This window comes from Scaptodrosophila lebanonensis, unplaced genomic scaffold (genome assembly GCF_003285725.1).
Source record: "Scaptodrosophila lebanonensis strain 11010-0011.00,11010-0021.00 unplaced genomic scaffold, SlebRS2 tig00000166-arrow-arrow-pilon, whole genome shotgun sequence".
NCBI lineage: Eukaryota > Metazoa > Arthropoda > Insecta > Diptera > Drosophilidae > Scaptodrosophila > Scaptodrosophila lebanonensis.
Window position 1 is genome coordinate 335,424 of NW_022060600.1, and position 22,093 is coordinate 357,516.

Sequence of the window (22,093 nt, forward strand, 5' to 3'; positions counted from 1 at the left end):
GAGATTTCCCTCTTTTTCTTTTCGTCTCTCTTTCCACCTTTCTCTTTCCCTGTTTCTCTATCTCTCTTTCCTTCTTTCTTTTTCTCTTTCTACTTCTTACTTTTTCTAATTAGTTGTTAAATAGAATACATTTTCCACCTCTATCTACTTTTTGTATAAATTTTAAGGTCTATAATGTCTCTGACCACATATGGCTGCGGGACATAGCTGGCCAACTGGCAAATAAAATTACCCAAAGCGTCGGAGGCATTAATAGACGTTATTGTACAGCTTTGTGTTAGGCTTTCTTATCTTTTTAGGTTTAGTTTAAATTGATATATTAAGTTATAATTTATAATCGGCAGAACTATTGTTGATGTTCTAAATAAAATAAAAAAAATTGCTGACGGTTTTTCCAGACATATCACGACCTGACTCGCCAAATGCCCCAAGCAGTCGTATATTTACCGCCTCATGCATGTTAGTAAGAGGCGGCTGTGTTATGAGATCCTCGATGGCCAGAACCACATCCTCATTCAGGTGTATTGACACCAAGTCAAATTTACGACCCTACACTAAAACAATGTATAAATTAAATAGACGTTCCAATTGTGCAAACCATACTTGCGGGTTGGCTTTGTTAAGATTTGAAATTGTTATTTGTGGGAAATATTGCGAATTTTCCGTTGCACCTTCAATTCTTGAATCTCCTCATTAGGGTACTTTCAATTGTCGGCATGTTTTTTGCGTCGTAAAGTTGTTCGGCGTTACTTGAAAGTTGCCCATTAGTTGTGGAGCGCAAAAAGTAGCGATTGTTTGGCATGAACAGTTGATTTTGAAAGTCGGGGTCACCAATTTGGCCTCTTAAGCCATCGATATCATGTTGTAACTTAATATATTATATATTAATCTCGAGAGACTTTTACAATGTGTCGGTGTCAGTATCTTACAAGTAATTTTTTGTTCTTCCCTGATGCCACGGCTACAACGATCAGGGCTGCACCATTCGCTCATCAACTATGTGTGGTGCAGGGCTGCCACATAGGTGAATCTTAACCATCAGGGGCGCCATGGCTAAATTTATAGCGCTCTGAGCTAGAAACTGAGCTAACGTACACCAAGATGGCATATTTTAATAATCCCATTCACTATGCCATCTCGTCATCAAGCTTTCTTTAACCGAATTGAAAATAAACAAGTTTAATAGGCCTGCTTCTTCGTTTATCGGCTGACGCGAAATGAGTTGCGAATTAACCATATATATATCCACTCTTAACGACGCTGAATCAGCTTGTTGAATAAAGTTGAATAATTCATGACACTGCACCATAATTGCCATATTGTCGAATCTATCCTGTAACAATCGCAATGCTTTTTTGCAGTTGGCTCCCGATTACTCATGGCAATATATTGTGCTCAGAGGAACTGCATTTAACGAAGCTGACAAATGTATGTTTTTGACAAGTCATCCAACTCTGTATTCGACCCTACAAGTATGCATTTCGTATTAAACCAACTTGTCTACTCTGTAAATTTTCCAGAAAACTGTGGTATTTGACTTGCTGAAAGCTTACACGACCATTTAATAACTGTGCTGTTTAGGATGTCAGTGTCTGACTGGCATCGTCCACGATGTCTCATGCGCCTTAGTAACTCAGCCAATATTTCGCAATATAACTCCTCAGCTTCTAAATGACTTTGTGATTCTAAAGAATCGCTAGTCTGTTGCTTAATTTTAGATTGAATACAATAAAGCTGACTGAAAATAGCTTCTAAGCTCAATCGTGCTTCTAAGTCGTGGACGCATGGTGCATAGCAAGATCATTTTTTCATTGTACACAAAAGGGTGAAAGGGTATACCAGTGTGTGTACATCAGAGAACTGCAACGAGTACTACATTATCGGTCATACTCGAGTATTTACCCATACTTGGTATGAATATTTCATTTGGGTATGGTGACAAGCAATGACTGGTTGCGAACGATCCCTCAACGAACACTCAGTTCGAATCAAAACTGCAAAAACTCAGAAGTGAGCGGTTGTGAACGAAACTTCTTGCATGAATGCAAGCAATGATTGGTTTTAAATGAACCCTCACCAACCAGTCAGTTCGACTCACAACTGCAAAAACTCAGAAGTGAGCGGTTGTGCCCGAAACTTCTTGCATGAATGCAAGCAATGACCGGAGCGGCGGTGACCGAAACTTTTTGCCTGTGTACAAGAAATGATTGAACGTCGTATTTAAATCATGACCGCATGACCGAAACGACCAATGATATCGGCGGGTGCACGTGCACTTGCTTTTTCTATTGTTTTTTCGGCTATTAGTTCAATAGTAACTTCGTATACAAGTATGTAAATGCATATAAATTAAAGAAGCCAACAAAACTAATAGCGAAAAGAAATACCTTCCTTTTTATTTAAATTAAGAAAAGTTATGCAAATTTAATTTATATTAATTTTCTTTTTTTTTTTTAAAGATATTTGAGTTTCTTTTTTAAGAAATAAAATCATGCTAAATATCACATAAATATATGTATACACTAGCAGGTATTGCCCGTCTTAACCCGGCTCAATATAATGTTTCCAATTGTATTTATTTTGTGTGTGCATAACCTACCCATATGTTTTCACCTTATAAGTTACCAGTAGGAAGGGATTTAAGGTATTTAAATGAACATATTCTGTTCTTGACAAAAAATTGTTCAGAAGTCCGTTACTTTTTTGTTCTTGCCAAACTAATGCGTTAAACGAACATGACCACTATAACTAATATTTTTTAAAGCTCGTTTTCCCCCCTTTGGAGCTAGAATTTTTCAAAAGCCTTTCTTAGTGTGCTCCTACACTATGATGGATACTATGAAAGGATACTTGAGTCAAAATTTCATCTTTTACCGTTTGGGCTGTGCGTTGATCACCAATTAGTCAGGACAAACTGTTTTATATATAGAGATAACGCAACGTTTTAAGATATTATCCTAATTTTAAATTCACATTTGAGTCTTTTCGTGCCATATTGAGTCAATACGGTCACGCACAACCTCGGAATATGAAACACGGCACTCGTGTCAATGGCGTGCCGCGATGAGCCACGATCAAAAAGCACTGACAATTCTCATCTCAATTTGCTATAGTAAAACTTTTGATAGTTGAAGCCACCGATACCATCAAAATATCGAAGTTTGAATGCAATAAGCAGAATATTTAAATAATAAAATCTAATTATTTATTGAGATCAATAAGAACAAATCATACATACAGACATCTGCCCGCAATGCGAAGCAGAATATGCGTAGCTCCGTTATTCGGTTTCTGCTTTACTATCGCTTACGCAGTCGTTGCTTAGCGACGGTAACTGTAAACTTTTGGCGTTTTGCCTTTGCAATTAACATTAAATGGTCAAAACGAAAGAGGATGTGCGAGCCAACAACTTAAAGTTGTTGTTGTTGTTTTGTATGTACATGCTACATACATATACAGGCATACATGCATATGCATGTACATATGTATGTATGCATGGGCACACATAGACACGAACTGTTGCTTGTTGTATGTATGTGTGAGTGTGTTTATGCGATGTCCCCAACTATTTGATATTTGATATATGGCAAGTAAAAAACATATTGCTATATTTTAATCGTTGAATGCAAATTTGTTGATATAGTTATGTTGATTACATTACCCAAATTTGAAATCGATCGGACAAAATTTATAACACAAACTATTCATTTGAAAAAGTGAATAAATATTAAAACCCCAATAATAAAATTAAATGCGATATATCGAAAATATCGATACTTGTGTTGATATATCGTAATACATGTCGAATACAAATACATCGAAAAACATCGTTTGAGAGTTATTGATTATAATACTGTATTCGATTGTTCACTTTACACATACATACAAATTTATTTGTATGTGTACGGTAACTGTAAACTTTTGGCATTTTGCGTATGCAATTAACAGCCGTAAATGATCAAAACGAAAGAAGATTTGCGAGCCAATAACTTGAAGTTGTTGTTTTAAAAATTTTGATTTGAAACCAAAGAACAATATTTATTACAATTAAACAACAGTGTTCGATGGCCCACGCCAATGAACTCCATAAATCAGCAATCGGCGAACAGCTCTCCAAGGATGGAACTTATTTATAAACTGAGGAAGCTGGAGGAGGAGTCTGTTGCTCAATGCAAGGCCATCCTGCGCAAAATGAAGCACGCCACTCTACGTCAGAAGAACATTAATATGGACGTGAAGGATGGTATCTCCGAACTCGCAGAACAACTGGATGTTATAGAGCGATACCGCAAAGGCTGGAAATCTGCTGAGGAAGAGAGAAACGCGCAGCTCCAAAAGTCTACGTCTGAGGCAGCTGCCGGAACCAACGTTGCAACCCCAGTGACGAGGATGGAGAGGACAGCTGCAAGCCCTGCTGAGCAAACGACAGGTACGGGCAAAAAGAAGAAGGAAAATGGGCCCAATCGGTGGCAGACGGTAACGAGAAAGAAACCAAAAAACCTAGCGCCAGGGAAAAAGGTGGAAGAAACTCAAGATGGCACTGAAAAAAGACAGCAAGATAAGCGACAGCGTTTAAAGCGGAAAAGGCCAGAAGCGGTACTCATCAAACCAGTTGATGGATGTAGCTACGCAGAAGTCCTGAAAAACTTGCGAAGTCATACGGGGTTAATGGAAGGAACAAACGTTAAGTGCATCCGGAAAACGCGAAATGGCGCACTTCTCCTAGAACTCGACGCGGGGGAAAAGATTCAGCCAGACCTTGTACAGCAGATCAAAAGCACGGTGCAAGAGACTGCATCAATAAGCGAGCTCAAACCAGTGGTGACGCTGGAGATACGCGACCTTGACTCCCTCACAGATAATAAGGAAGTTGAAGAAGCGGTAAAAATATCTGTCGGCAGCACAACGGAAGAAGTGCGGGTAAGGCTTACGCCTGCAAACAGCAGAGAGCAAATCCGGGCCTTCGTGACCCTCTCCAATGAAAGTGCGGAAACACTGCTAAAGCTCGGCAAAATAAAAATCGGATGGACTCGAGCTAGAATACGCCTTTGGGAAAACGCAAGAAAATGCTTCCGGTGTTTTGGATCAGGTCATCTCCAGACGAACTGCAAAGGGCCAGACAGGAGGAATCTATGCATGAAGTGCGGCGAGCCAGGCCATAAAATAAAAGAGTGCGTAAACGACGTCAAATGCTGCGCATGCGTAGAAGCTGGACGTGAACCTGTTAACCACTTAACGGGTTCCAGAAGATGCCCTGAACACGAACCGATGCGCTCATGAACGTCCTGCAAGCAAATATGCACAGGAGTGCAACTGCGGACTCGCTCATTGAGCAGATCGCACTCGAGAGAGAAGCAGATGCTGTCATAATCAGCGAGCAGTATAGGCACACATCCCGCACCAACTGGTTTGAAGACACAACGGGCACCGCAACAATATGGCTGCCTAAAAAAAGGAAATTCGTTGCCACAAATAGCGGGGCTGGTAATGGCTTCTCCTTTGTGCAAACTAAGGTTTGCACCTTGATAAGTTGCTACCTCACGCCGAGTGACGCAATCGGGGAATTCGAAAAAAAGCTAGGAGATATCGAAGATAAAGCCCTAGAAATTGGTGGACCTTTAATCATAGCAGGGGACTTCAATTCTAAAGCAGTAGAATGGGGTATGCCCACCACAAACTCGAGAGGCAGGCGCGTACTGGACATGGCCGCTAGACTGGGTCTTATTGTCGCAAACTCCGGCACCGCCACCACCTTCCGGAGGCCTGGCTGCGACGATACCACCCCAGACATCACACTGGTGTCTGAAAATTTATCGAGCAAACTCAGGGAATGGAAGGTGCTTGAGGAATTTACGGGCAGTGATCACCAATATATCACATTCCGCATCAAGGTGAATAGGCTCGCAAACCAGGGCGAACATAGAAATGGCACGCGCAAGTGGAATGCAGCCAAGCTCCGACCCGAAGCTTTACTAGCCAGCATCGACGAAGCGCCCGAAAGTTACCATATTGACAGTGATGCCGTGGAAACTGTACGTTACACCATGCAGCGAATTAGGCAGAGTTGCAATGCTTCGATGCCCAAAATTTCAAGGGGCCATGGAAAGAAAGCGGTGTACTGGTGGACAGAGGAAATAGCGGAGCTCAGACGGGAGTGCATACAAAAAAGGAGAAAGCTAAGTAGAGCAAGAAGGCGCGGACCTGCGCTGGTTGAAGCCGCAGAGTACAAACGTGCCAAAAAAAAACGATCGGGAGAGCCATTGCATCAAGCAAGAAGGAAAAATGGGAAGAACTTCGACTCCTTCTGAACAATGACCCCTGGGGCCTGGGCTACAAGATAGTAATGCAGAAGCTAGGAGCTAGGTCACCAATTCCAGACATGGATGGCGAAGTCGTGTCCAACATAGTTGACCCTCTCTTCCCCACTCACGCGGTACAATTAGCAGAACCAGATATCACGGTTGAGGAGCCAATCCCTCTATTCTCAGAAGAAGAACTAAAAACTGCTGCGAAGAGCCTTAAGTGCAACAAGGCCCCAGGTCCTGATGGTATACCAACTGAGGCGCTGAAGTTGATCGCAAACGAGCGACCAAATTTGCTTTTGGGCATGTATAACACCTGCTTAAAAGAAGGTATCTTCCCTAAACTGTGGAAAAAACAAAAACTGACTTTGATTAGCAAAGGCAAAGGGGATGTAACGCAACCGTCAGCATACAGGCCACTATGTATGCTTGACAGCGCTGGTAAGCTGCTGGAACGGTTACTCAAAGCACGTCTGAACATAGCAGTGGATAGCGCGGAAGGGCTATCTGACAGGCAACACGGTTTTAGAAAGGGAAGGTCAACTATCGGAGCAATAAGGGACGTAGTAGATAGCATAGAAGCTGCCCAACGCGGAAATCACTACTCAAAGCAGTTAGTTTTGCTGGCAACTTTTGATATTCGCAACGCTTTTAACAGCCTCCGATGGGTTGATATAATGAAGGCTCTAAGGAGAAAATTCGACGTACCCAGGTATTTGTTGAGGATAGTCCAGAGTTACCTCAAGGACCGCGAGCTCATATATGACACGTGTGCCGGCCACTACACGAAACAGATCACATCGGGCGCAGCACAGGGATCTATTCTTGGCCCGGATCTCTGGAATATCAGCTATGACGACATTCTTCGTATCGAAATGCCAGACGAATCCTTCCTTATTGGCTACGCAGACGACCTTGCGGCTGTGATAGTAGCAAGGACTGTAGACGAAGCAAGAAGAAAGCTGAATCAAGTAATGATGAGGGCGCTATCGTGGCTGGAGGACCATGGCCTTAAACTTGCCGCTGAAAAAACGGAAGTGATCCTTCTAACGAAACGGCACATCCCTTTAGAGGTTGAACTGCAAACCTGTGAGACTTGCCTTACAACGAAAAAAGTAGTGAAATACCTGGGAGTACGACTCGACGCAAGATTGACCTACTGGGCACAGCTACAACATGCTGCCAGTAAAGCGGCAAAAGTGACCGGCATGCTAAGCAGACTGATGGCAAACGTGGGTGGCCCGACGCAATACAAGCGCAGATTATTGATGGCAACAACCAACTCAATTCTGCTCTATGGGTGCGAGATATGGGCAGACGCATTGAGAGCAAAGAGCAAAAGGAAAGCCTTTCTAGCGGTTCAACGGACGGCCGCACTAAGGGTAGCTTCCGCGTATCGCACCGTCTCGGAAGCAGCAGTCCTGGTTGTCAGTGGAGTGATACCCATCGACCTACTAGCACAGGAGCGGAAAAAGCTATGGGAAGCGAAAAGGGATAACAACGCGAGGGAGAGCGAAACCGACCTAAGGCGCCGCACTCTCCAACAATGGCAACAAAACTGGAGCTCGGGCAATAGTGGCAGATGGACGGCGAAACTCCTCCCTGATATAACACGATGGATCGAGAGAGATTTTGGCGAGGTGAACTACTACCTTACGCAACTGCTAACTGGACATGGGTATTTCAGGAAATATCTGTCTCGCATGAACAAAGCTGACATGCCGACCTGTATCTATGGTGATGCAGAAACAGACGACGCAGAACATACGTTCTTCCATTGCGAAAGATGGCGGATAGAACGAACATCCGTAGAAATGGCAGTCGGACAGCTCACTATAGAGAACCTTGTGGAGAAAATGCTTCACAGCGAAGAGAACTGGAACGCAATAGACAGGTTTGCCAAAAGCATCCTAAGAAGCAAGAAAATAGACCTTGATGCTGGTGTAATGAGAGTCACTCGAGAATCCAATGCCTAAGGGAACGACACTGTTCAAGGAACAGGACTGAGACAAGAGACATGGAGAACATAAAAAATTGGGTAGCCTGGACGCAGGTATATTGATGAGAGCGCATAGCGCATAAGGGACCCCACTTTGACGTAATGCGAATGCGTTTCCGAAGTGGAGGCAGGTCCAAGATGAGGGGGGGTTTTAGTGGGTGGGAGTCCCACATACCTCTCTGCGACGGCAGATCGAGAGATGCATAAAGCATTTCCCCTCCTCAACCCACAAAAAAAAACAAAAAAAAATGGCCCACTGCATACATACAAACCTATATATGTATATAAGAATGTATGTACGTACATACATACTTATTGATGTACATATGTACATACTATACATACAGACTTATGTACGTATGTAATACATATGGTTTTTTTGTAATTCATAATGCGAAATTCTTTCTAAGGGGAGCAATGTCCCCCCTGCCCAACCTGCGTACGCCCTTGTAGTCCGTTGTCCTAAAAACCCCTTATGCCAAATGTACTAAACAAAGAAAAAATAACAACAAAATGTTTATGTTATAATTGTAATAATTTTTAATTAATTAACATTTCTTGCCCTGTCAGTGCAAGGCGAATGTACTTTTGTACATATGTATGTATGTATGTACATACATGTGTACAAATGAACATTCACACATTAGTGTCTCACATTTTGCTTTGGCTACTTCAACCATTTGCACGCAACTACACGAACAGCTGCTTGTATGTATGTATGTGTGTGTGTGTATGTATACTTAGTTGTCCCCAACTGTTTGATATTTTGTATGTTTGTTCTGCCCGCATTTGTAAAATGCATATTTTAAAAATCGTTAAATGCAAAGTTGTAATTTTAGTTACGTAGATTATATTACCCAAATTTGAAATCGATCGGACAAAACTTATAACACAAACTTTTCATTTAAAAAAATGAATAAATATTAAAACCCCAATAATTCAAGCTCCAACACAAATTTCGAATAACCGAGTATGCAGTTTTGTTTGCATTCTTTTATAGATTATAAAAACCAAATTTAAAGAATTTTCAAACAAACTTTGGAGCTACTTTTCCCCCCTTTGGAGCTCGAATTTTCCAAAATCCCTTCTTAGTGCGCATCTACACCATGATAGGATACTTGAGCCCAAATTTTAGTTTCCTAGCTTTTACCGTTTGGGCTGTGGGGTGTTGATTGTGTTTCAATTTTTCCACGGAAAACCCCCCCCTTTTTCATGTCCCAGGAAAAAATGGTGAAAAACCAAGTATGCAGTTTTTCTTGTATTCTTTTTGAGAGTATACAAACATTTCACATGTGTCCAATTTTCAGCCTCCTAGCTCTTACCCTTTGGGCTGTGCGTTGATTGCAAATAGCTTTTCGTTTACCAAATTTTCCACCGGAAAATCATTATTATTCAGGCCGCAAGAAAAATATTGAAAATCCATGTATACAGTTTTTTTTTGTATTCTTTGTGAGAGTATACAAACTAAGTTTGAAGTTAATCGAATAAAAATTGTAGATTTTTCATACAAACGTTGGAGCTTGTTTTCCCCCCTTTGGAGCTCGAATTTTCCGAAACCCCTTCTTAGTGCTCACTTTCACTATAAGAGGGATCTTGTGTCCAAATTTCAGCTTCCTAGCTCTTACCGTTTGGGCTGTGCGTTGATTGCCAATCAGTCAGTCAGTCAGGACAAACTGTTTTATATATATAGAGTTATGTTTTCTTTTCATTCTGTACCTCTTCATTTAAAATACCTACATACATATACACATGTTTGCGCATATTTGCAAACAACACATGCACGCACAAATACATAAATATGTACATACATGCATATTTTATACGGTCATACTCGGGTAAAACCTGCGCAATACTCGAGTAATACCCGAGTATAGCTCGCGCAATACCCAAACAATACTCGACCAATAACGGCACTATACTCGTTCGATCAAACGCTCATTCTGCAAAGTCTGGTTTGCTTCGATCAGGACCCAGTCATCTTAAACGAAGTGACCGAGCCTGAAGTGTTTGAAAGCAAACCAATCAAGACCGGTGCTTGTTCGTAAAAATAGAAAGATTGATCATGCATGTTGGATCATAAGAAAAATGGTGAGAGTACTCAACACGTTCGAACTCGTTTGCAACCAAGCAAAGATTTGATTTGATTGAATTCTCAGCAAGGGTGGTCGAACATACTTGTTGCAGTTCTCTGGTGTACATGTAACACACAGAAGGAGGTATGGCAGACCCCACAAAGTATATATATTATTGATCAGGGTGACAAGCCGAGTCGATATAGCCATGTCCGTATGTAAAAGCGGAAGGATCTCAGAAGGTACCAGAGCTAGAATTACCAAACTTGGTATCCAGATGCCCCTAAGCCCTATCCAGGTCAAGTTTGTTTTTTTATTCTGATACAAGTTTCATCATGATAGCTATTTTCTTTTCAATCGAAAAGAGTGCCTAATTTTTGCGGCTTCAGGTAAACATTAAAATTGTTACCCATTGTTCTTATAAATTTAAACAGGTATTGAAATAATTTTATAAAATAAAGAATAAAACGAAGCTTATAAAGAATTAAGACTTTGAATAACTGAAATAGCAAAGTAAGTCGACAGAAGTCGAAAAGTTATATACAATTTCTTACTTAACAAGTAAGAAAGCTAAAGTCGGGTGTCCCGACATTGAAATACTCTGTACATATGTATAGAATAATTATAAAAATTAAAAAAATTAAGAGAATAAAAAAAAAATTATTTTGATCGATTTTACCTCTCTCGGTATTCGAACTCAGCAATTGCGCCCTTCTGAATGTATGTCTATGCGCGTCTATTCGTGTCTGTGTGACCATGTTTGCAGTCAACCAAAGCACCAGCATCAAAGAACAGCTGCGGGCAGCAATTATATTTATGTTGAAAACCTCAGTTCAAGAAAATAAAAATATCTCATACTTGAAATCGGTTGTTTATTTTCAAGGATATTCAATGTTTGCATACCGACATAAAAGATGGCGCACCCTGTATATTCTTGATCAGGGTGACAAGACGAGTCGATCTAGCCCTGTCTGTCCGGCTGTCCGTATGAACACCTGGATCTCAGAGACTTAAAGAGCTAGAGACACAAAATGTTGCACAAAGATGCAAATTTGTTTTATTTTTTTTTTTTATTCCCCCTATGAGGGTTTTCTCCATTTTCCGTTCATATAATCACCTACATCTCGGATACTATGAAACCTAGGAACGCTAAATATTAGTCCCAGATGCCTTATGTATTTGTATTTTTTATACTCTGTACATGAAATGTACAGAAGTATATTAGGTTTGCGGGAGCTGAAAAATGTAACAGGCAGAAGGAGGCGTGGCAGACCCCACAAAGTATATATATTCTTGATCAGCGTGATTCGTATAATCGCCTATATCTCGGAGACTATAAGACCTAGGAACACCAAATTATAGTCCCAGATGCCTTATGTGAATACGCAGAAAATTTATATTTTGGAATTTCCCTCCCTTCCCCCTCTCATCCGCAAATCGCGATTTTCTCTAACTCCCGTAATTCTTGGAATTTCGAACTAATTTTGGAAATACCCCCAGCTGGTTATCCCCTCCAAGCCAGCTGTCAGTAACAACTGACTGTTCACGCTCACATTTGACTGACTATTTCTGTAAAAATCCTGTAACGCACTCAGCTGTCAGCAACAGCTGACTGAGGACTATTACATTTCACTGACTTTGCGTTCATACGGACGGAGATGGCTATATCGACTCGTCTTGTCATCCTGATCAATGATATATATACTTTTGCGGGTCTGCCACGCCTCCTTCTGTATGTTACATCTTTTGGGTACAGAGTATAAAAACCAGAATTATAGTGATTTTCCCGTGGAAAAATCAGGACACGAAAAGCTATGTGCAATCAACGCACAGCCCAAACGGTAAGAGCTAGGAAGCTGAAATTTGGACTCAAGTATCCTTTCATTGTACCCATCACAGTGTAAGTGCGCATTAAGAAAGGCTTTTGGAAAATTCGACCTCCAAAGGGGAGAAAACGAGCTTAAAAAATATTAGTTACATTGGCCATGTGTGTGTACGTTTATCGAAATATTTTGGCAAGAACCAAAATGTAACGGACTACTGAATAATATTTTGTCAAGAACAGAAAATATTCATATAAATACCTAAAATGCCTTCCTACTGGTAATTAATGAGGTGAAAATATATGCACACATACAAAATTAATACAATATGAAGCATTATATTGAGCCGGGTTAAGACGGGCAATACCTGCTAGTATATATATAAAACAGTTTGTCCTGACTGACTGATTGGTGATCAACACACAGCCCAAACAGTAAAAGGTAGGAAGCTGAAATTTCGACAAGTATCCTTTCGAATTGTAGGTGGGCAATAAGAAATTTGAAAAAAAAAAAATGCGGATTTGGAAAATTCGAGCTCCAAAGGGGGGAAAGCAGGCTCCAACGTTTGTATGAAAAATTTACAATTTTCATATCATTAACTTCATTGTAGAATCTTAGAAAAATTTAAGAATTAAAAAAACACTGCATACTTGGTTTTTCACTATTTTTCCTAGAGCATGAAAAGGGGGAGGTTTTCCCGTGAAAAAATTGAAACACAATCAACACCCTACAGCCCAAATGGTAAGAGCTAGGAAGCTGAAATTTAAGCTCAAGCGTAGATGAGCACTAAGAAGGGATTTTTGTAAATTCTAGCTCCAAGTGGGGGAAAATGAGCTCCCAAGTTTGTTTGAAAAATCGGAATTTTTCTAGCAATCAACTTAAAATCTTTAAAAGAATGAAAAAACTGCATACTCAGTTTTTTTAAATTGGTCTTGGAGCTTGAACTAGTGGGGATTTAATATTTAAATCTTTCCGGATATTTGCACTCCGTATGTACCTGGGTGTCTCGGTTAACTCTAAATTGCTAATGGAAGCGTTTCCCCATAGTTCAGAGCCATATGTCCAAATTGGTTTGGGAACTGCATTGTACAAGACTACTTTGTACTCCAGTTTTAGTGGTGAACGGACGTTTATAAGCCTATGTAGATTAATGACTTTTAGTTTCAGTTGATCTCTCTTCGCTTCGATGTGTTTGCGCCAAGTAAGCCGTCTATCCAAATGGACACCAAGGTGAGTTACATTTTTTTTTTTTATGGTATAATTATGTTGTTTAGTAACAATAGGATGGCAGTATCATCGGCAAATGTCGAAATTGTTGTATGACTTTTTGTCGGTATATCTGCTGTGTATATGTATATGTACACCAGCTCCAATTGGATGGTATTCGGAGAGGAAATCTTTGCATCTAACTGCGAAACTTCTTTGCTGTAGGTATGACTCCAGAATTTTTTGGATATTCTGTGGAAGTAATATGTTGATTTTGTGAACTAAGCCATCCAGCCAAACGCGGTCAAAGCCTTGGACGACATCCAGAAAAAGAGCGGAGCAATACTCTCGTGTTTCAAATGCATTTCGTATCTCAGAGGTTATTCGGTTGACTTGTTCAATGGTTCCATGTTTTTCGCGAAAACCAAATTTGTGATTTGGGATTGCACTGTTGGTATGTAGGTGTATATCTTCGATAGGCACGGCAGGAGACTCTTAGGTCTAAATGATGATGGCCGAGACTTGTCCTTTCCAGTTTTATGGATCATTGTGATGACAGATTTTCTCCATTGTTGAGGATAATAGCCCCATTTCATCATGTTGTTGAAAATGATGGTGAGAAAAAATACTGCACAGCTCGGCAATTCAATGATCATTTTGGGGGAAATTAAATCGTGGCCCGGCGCTTTTTTTTGCTTTGAAACTTGGCCCTTAATGACACCTGTAACTTTTTGCGCATAATTTTCTGCACCGTTTGTTGTATTGCTACCATTGTATTTGTGAGAGTTGCCAGAATTGATTCAATCCTGCCAATCCCACTAGGCATTGCGATTTACTTGCAGTGGTATGTTGGGTAGTAGTTTCTGGCCCCTGTTGCGATGTCTGACGATTCATAATTCCTGCAGTGGTTTGTTTAGAGACTGAGGCGTACGACTCGTTGATGTAACTTATAGTCTTAGCAAAAGATACTTCTGGAATCGTAGTTGATGATATGTATGGCAAGATTTGTCGGATGCGAATTTTTTTCTATTTATTATATTCATTGCCATTTTGACTTCAAAGCCCTTATCTTTAAGTCCACATTTTATCTCGCTGACTGGAACTGTTGGCTCGATTCCTTTGATAACCACTTTTAATCCATTGGTACTTTTAAGTTGGTAGGTGTAGTAGTTTATCTTTTCATCGCCGAGGTATTTGACCAGTGATCGATAGGTATTTTCATCATTGACTTGTATTGTAGTTTCATTTATTCTACACCTTTTTATAGACGTAACATAGAATTTGTTTTTGCCAATTTTGATAGTGAGTTTTTTAACCAATTCCGTACAATTTGCGTGCCGCACATAAATAGGTGGCGGCTTTAGTTGCTTGGCCTTAGCTGTTTCGGCGTTGGTACAGTGTTTTTTGCTATTTTAGTTATTTTGGGTGCGTTGTTTCTCTTAGTTGCTTGTGGGCTTAGTTTTCATTTAATTTGCACATAGCGGTCTGTATTAACGTGCTTTGGGGCGCTGAGAGACTGCTGTTGTTGTTGTTGTTGTCGAAGACACAATTGTAAGCGAGCGCATTGTAGTGGTCGTTGTTGTTATCAGCAATTCATTGGTAAGACAGTAGGGGTCTGCAGAAGGGCACTGGGCACTCCATGACCTACTTTGCAATGTGCTGGGTGAGCATATTAACGCAGGGGAGAGAGAGCGTTCTCTTTCCGAATTAGCTTGCAGTAATGCAGTTGTTTTTGGTACCGTTACATCGGGTGCGCGTATAGAAAAGTACGCGTTGTTACGAAGTGACGAAAGTCGACGTTTGTCTTGTTGTTGCTGCCGATTCTGGTTCATTTTTTCTTTGTTGCTTACAGAGCTTATGCTCTTACTCGTTGGCATTACTTTATTTTTTTTCACAAAATTTAGTTCGTTTTTCTTATGTAGTTCTAATCACAATATGTGATCAATTTACATGGGTCACACGAGCATAAGTGCCCATACATACCCTGAGCGTCTTTTCGCGAAAGTCATCTTCGGCGTCTTTCGGCACAATGAAACTTGTATTTTAATATAAGTTAATGTTTCCAGATTTTGTACCATTAGTTTCAGCTGCAAGTTTTTGGAGTGTTTTGTGTTATCATCAATAAAGCAAAGCAGTCTCAATGTTTTTGTAGCTTTTTCTATGCTATGTTGTTGTTTTTTGTGCTTGTGTTTTGTCCTGCTGCTTTCTTCCTAAGCAATTTTAAAACTCGAATAATTTTACTAAAATCTGTTTTTGATTCGTTAGATTAATTATAAAATCAATTACCACTTCCCTATATATGTTTTATTGTCTTATAATATCTTATGTTCTTTCATGAAAAACTTGTCTTAAATTCAAAGCAATATAATGTTTTATGATTTAATACCTATTAGAATTGTACAAACTGCGAGCAAAGTTTCACTTTGATATCTCTGTTGCAAGTATTTCTGGGGTTCGTTCTTAAAAACAAACAAGAAAGGAAAATGAACAAACTTGCCCTTTTTCGGGCGTAGGAGAATCTGGATACCAAGTGGTTATTCTACCTCTAATACTTTCTGAGATCCTTGCGTTCATACAGACAGTCGGACATGGCTATATCGACTCGGCTTGTCATGGTGATAAAGAATATATACTTGTATACTTTGTGGTGTCTGCCACGCCTCCTTCTGTGTGTTACATGTACACTCGCACAAAACTAATATACCCTTTTACCCTCTGGGTACCGGTTTTACCTCCCTTGGTATTTGAACTCACGTACGAGCCCTAACCACTATTAATTGGTACGGCTACGTTTTTTTCGTTAGTGAAACTTTTAATGACTTATATTTCTTTTTAGGTGATTATTGCCTAAAGATACACTGCGCGTCATCAGGTTAGCACACCTACATCAGCCAAATATAATTGGTTCTGATTTTGTTGTTGTTAACTTTAAGCAAATTTTTATACTCTGTACATGAAATGTACAAGAGTATATTAGCATGACAAGACGAGTCGATCTAGCTCTGTCTGTCTGTCCATCCGTATGAACATCTGGATCTCAGAGACCATAAAAGAAACACCAAATTTGGCACAAAGATACCTTATGTGTGTACGCTATACGAGTTTATTTTATTTTTTAATTTAAGTGTTTGAATTCTTTGAAGTTGGCTTTCTGAGTTTTGTGCGAATGTATGTAACACATAGACAAAAGCTACATACATATACACTGAATACAAATAATCATATGTATGTATGGTTATTAGTTTAAAATGCATCTTATGGTTATTCAAACTAACTAGTATACATAAATATATTACCTGAACATTCGGAATAACTGATCAATTTCAGAGTCTCCTTGAAAAAGTGGTTTTCGTGTAGCCATTTCCGCAAAAATGCAACCAATTGACCAAACATCGACGGGGCAAGAGTATCGGGGAGAACCCAATAACACTTCTGGAGCTCTGTACCACAATGTTACTATTTCATGTGTATATATGCGTACTGGAATGCCAAAAGATCTGCCAAGTCCGAAATCAGCGACTTTAATTATACCACTACGGTCAATTAGTAGATTTTGTGGCTTCAAATCGCGATGAAGAACACGACGACGGTGGCAAAATAAAATAGCGTTTGTTATTTGATATAAGTAGCTGCGCACCAATTTACTATCCATTTGTTTCTCTGAAGGCAATGAGTCCATATACTTTTTAAGGTCCATTGAAAGAAATTCAAAAATCAAATAAATACGATTTTCTTCCATTAAAACATCTTCCAAACACACAATATTTGGGTGCTTTAATTCTTTTAGTAGCGAAATTTCTCTGCAGTGAAAACATAAAATGTTGATGTTTAGGGAATAACTACATTAATCCTTCTATTACCTTATGGCAGTTGATGGTACTCCTTCGTCATCAGACTCTAGTCGTATTTTTTTCATTGCTACTATTTGACCGGTTAGTCGGTTCCGGCCTTTGTAAACTACTCCATAGGTACCCTCACCTATTTTTTCAATTTTTTCAAAGTCCTCCATCACTTAAACAGAACCAAAAATTTAAAATACCGCGAAAATGACTTCTAAAGCGTAAGTGTTACCTTATTATAAAAAACAAACAAAATTATGGGCACTCGAAAAACTGTTCATATTTATGCCATAAAATACCAAATACCGACATTGCAATAGTTTAATACTATTATCGAAAATAATAAAAGCAACTATTCATATACTAGTTACTCCAGCCACAATAGCTCAAAGATGATCGATTAATATAATGAATAAAATTAATAGAATATTGTCTAAACAACGAATATTTTATTGAATATTGTTGTTAGTAAATTTAATAATTCCCAAAATAAAACATTACATTATATTTTCTTTTTATTCTAAGATTAGGTTGGTGGTTAATAATGGTCTGGAGGAAGAATAACTAAGAGGTAGATCATTTTTGGCAATCAGTTAATAATTCCAATTTAGACCAAATTACTACTTATTATGTTATGTACATATGCATATGAAGGTGTAATTTAAGCGTAAAACAACATACACGCATACATACATAATGATGAAAGTAAACCCGGCAGTTCCGTATTTTCATATTTATTTTTCTTTTCTTGTACGCCATTTTAGTAAATCATTATCAAATAGTTATTAATAAAAATCATGAACATAACATTTAAAGTTATTTTCCATTAAGCTATGCAATTCACATCACATCGCTGTTATGCACAATATTTGTAACAACGGACCTGACCACTCCACGACACACACGTTTTCGCCAAGTTTGTTTAATTAATACACAGTTATTTGGTACTTATTTAAAACAAGACGACTCTGCAAAATGTGATGTTTCAAATACATACATATGTAATTTTATCTTTGGGCCAAGTGGGCATATCTATTGTTCGAATGTTTTTGATACTGTGTGTGAATGCTAGAGTTTTAACTAAAGGTTTAGCAATTTGCCGAAGTAATAATATTTACATAGTATATCCAAAATATATCTGATGCAGATTGTTTAAAAAAACTTAAGGCTTATATTCCAATCAATTTTTTATGGCGAAAAATGACTATATATTTTAGTATATTTAATCAAATCTCCAGGCAAAACATACGACATTTCAGTTTTTCCAAAAGAGATTTCTGTGGCACTGAAAATTAGTTTTGATTCGAAACTTAAGCAGTAAAGAAAAAAAGAACATGAAATCAAATTATAATTTGAAAATAATTAATGGATTTTATATTTGAAACAAGAAAGGAATGCTAAAGTCGAGCAGGCTCAACTCTTAAATACCCTGTACCACCCCACAAAAAAGTAATTAAATTAATTCATTAATTAATTTAATTAATTTAATTCAAGTAATTAATTAATTAATTAAATTTAATTAATTAACTAAATTAAATATAAAATATTCCATGCATGCATACATACATTTACATCAGAATCGTGCCTTATGTGTGTTTGTGTACCTGTACATAGTATGTATGTATGTGTGCATTGGGCCTGGTTATATGGCTATAACTTTCTTTCCGATCATTCTATCATAATGAAACTTGGTGAAAATTTATATGATTTTATATAAATTGTATAGAAACAAAGAAAATGGGACGCTTGCTTTTAACTTTAACTTTTATTTATATAAGTGAACCGCTTTCGAGGCAAAACAAACGAAAAGAGCCACGTACGACTTGTACGGTGGCTTGTCACGGATGCGGAGCGTTGTGCTTATAGGGCCACAAAAATCAACACCACATACTTCGAACGGGTGGAACGGCTTGAGCCTGTCTGCCGGAAGATTTCCCATTACTTGGGAGGCCAAGCTTCCATTTGAAGCAGAGGATGCACGAACGTACTGTTCGGCGACACACTTCCTGAGCGTTAACCAGCCAAACTCGCTCACGAAGCAGGCTCACCAGCGATATAGGGCCAGCATGGCAATTTGACACATGCAAATAAGATACGTACGATCTTATGAATTGCGACTTTTTAGAAAGCAACAACGGAAACTTGGCTTCGTACGGGATAGGAGCATTTAATAATCTTCCCCCCACTCTCAGCAAGGAAAACAAGAAACCGTCTTCTCTAAACTCATGTAGAAATGGACTCAGACGCTGCAAGTTAGCGTTAAGTGTTCTCTTTTTTCGAACCTTGTCGATGTCGTCACCGAACTCATTGTCCTGGATGACTTGAACAATTTTGTTGAATACCAAATTGAGTTCGCTTGGCTTGGCTATAGGATCAAAGGGCTTCGAGACCTTTCTGCACCTTTGTATAAATCGAAAAACCCAAACGAACACCCTCAGCAATTTTGAATGTGACGAGTAGCTTTCGATAACTTCGAGAATATAATTGGCTTGCCGATCTGCGAGTAAAACTACAGCAGACTTACGAATTTCTAGGGCAGCTGAATTTTTAGGCGGCTCGAAGTGAGCATTCACAGGCCAATTTTCTTCCGATTCCATGAGGAAGGCTGGCCCTGTAAACCAAATGGAGCTACGCAACTCGTCTACATTACATCCTCTGGACACGATGTCTGCTGGGTTGGATTTCGTTGGGACATGTCGCCACGTTGCATTGTCGGCCCACTCTTGGATTTGAGAAACCCTGTTTGAAACGAAAACTGACCATGCCGACGGATGTGACTTGATCCAGTAGAGCGTTATTTCCGAGTCAGTCCACATAACTATCTTGTCTATTGGAAAATTAAGCAACGGGCGGACTTGACGAAAAAGATCTGCGAGAAGGTGAGCTGCACACAGCTCAAGACAAGGCAAAGTTTTCGTCTTGAGTGGAGCTACTTTGGATTTTGAGGTCAAAAGTGACACTTTCCAACCATTCGCAGTCGCAACACGAACATAAATACAGGCGCCATAAGCTCGCATTGAGGCATCGGCGAACGCATTTGAATGGGTGACTGCGTATCTGTATGGACGAATCTAGGGACTTGAATACCGCTGAGGTTCAACAAATTCTGCTTAAATGAGTCCCAAACTGTATGAAGATTCTCAAGGATGGATTCGTCCCAATCTAGTTTTTGTAGCCACAAATCTTGCAGCAACATTTTTGCTTTGGTGATCAGCGGGAAAAGAAGGCCCAGAGGATCGAAAAGCCTGGCAGTCACCGATAATATGTTCCGTTTTGTCGAGCGGAGATCTAGGAAGGAATTTTCCAACTGGAACTGAAATACATCTTCCTTCGGCAACCACATAACGCCGAGCGTTTTGGTTGGGTCTGAGTCGACTGTGGCTACTGGAATAACTGTGCTATCAAATACGGACAGTTCCGACCAGTTCGAAAACCACTTTGCAAATTCGAAGCCTGCACTTTGAAGAACGTGCGACACTTCTGCTCGAAGCTTTTTTAGCTGTTCAACGCTTTCAGCAGCAGTTAACATATCGTCGACATAAAAGTCGCTCCGAATAACTTCAGCAGCTGTTGGATGTGAGGAACGGACCATTTCACTCAGCCTTGTTAAACACCGCACCGCCAAGAACGGAGCTGGCGACGTGCCATATGTTACAGTGTTTAACTTGAAGATTTTCAAAGACTCAGACGGATCTCTTCGCCACACTATGAGCTGATAGTTTCTATCTGCTTCGTGCACCATCACCTGACGGTACATTTTTTTAATGTCTGCCGCTAAGGCGAACTTTCGCAAACGAAAACGAAGCAGCGTAGAATAAAGCTCCTCCTGAATTGTTGGACGACCATTAAGGTATCATTCAACGCAATCTGAGTGGACGTGCGGCAAGAGGCATCGAAAACGACACGCAACTTGGTCGACGTGCTTTGAGGCCGCAGGACACACTGATGCGGAGTAAAATAGTGTGGAGTATCTGGAATTTTGTTGTCCGTTGAGGACATGTGACCGAGCGAAACATACTCGTCCATAAATTCCAGATACATGCTTTTCATTTGAAGGTCTTTTGATAACCTCCTTTCAAGCGACAAAAAACGACGTTTCGCAATTTCATACGACGAGCCAAGATTTTTTGGGTCAGATTTAGGTAAGGTAACCGTACCTGAAATCGACCAGACGACAAGATTTTTGTATTATCAACAAAGTGTTGTTCACAAAGCTGTTGCTCAGGTGAGAGAACTTTCGAATTATTAGGCAAGTCCTCAATGGACCAAAACTTTTGTATCGTTGAGTCTATCGAAAGTAATTGTTCTTCTTGGCAACTTAAATTCACTGCTCCTTCTATACTCGTTGTAGGTTGAGTAGAGCATCTGCCTGACACTATCCAGCCGAGAAGCGTTTTTTGTAATGTGGGAGACTCAGGGCCTTGCTTTATTTGGCCTACCGACAATAAGTCAAAGAATGACTCTGCTCCAATTAGCATATCAATTTTTTGCGGTTTATGGAATTGAGGATCGGCCAATTGAATATTTTTGGGGACCCTCCACCCGCTGGTGTTCACCGCTTGATCGGGATGATAACCAGAATTCGATCCCAAGATCCAAAAATCTGCGGAAAACTCGCTACAGTTGACACGCGACTTCACCACTGTATGAATTCTTTTCTTGGCACGCGCATTGGTGTCTCCAATGCCGCGCAAGACCATACACGTACCCTCTCGTCTGAGCTGTAGCTTTTGAGCTAGATCCTCAGTCACAAAGTTGACTTGTGACCCAGAATCTAACAATGCTCTTGCTAAAACGAAATCGCCACTTTTCGTTTTAACGCTCACGACTGCTGTTGCAAGAACCACTCCAT

General features: G+C 39.8%; 1 protein-coding gene across 2 annotated transcripts in view; it reads right to left on the reverse strand.

The window, feature by feature from the left end:
- Positions 1-17,499, reverse strand: part of LOC115629839 (cyclin-dependent kinase 1) — an 81,138-nt gene extending 63,639 nt beyond the window's left edge. Inside the window, exons 1-3 of one of the 2 annotated variants that reach the window (XM_030526420.1) lie at positions 17,474-17,499; positions 17,263-17,413; positions 16,699-17,202 (exon numbers count right to left, since the gene is read on the reverse strand). In XM_030526420.1, coding sequence (XP_030382280.1) covers positions 16,699-17,202; positions 17,263-17,411 — 653 coding nt within the window. In that variant the 5' untranslated portion in view covers positions 17,412-17,413; positions 17,474-17,499. Of the gene's footprint in view, positions 1-16,698; positions 17,203-17,262; positions 17,448-17,473 lie in introns of those variants that run through there. The other variant, XM_030526419.1, reaches the window with a different exon arrangement.
- Positions 17,500-22,093: the final 4,594 nt, after the last annotated feature.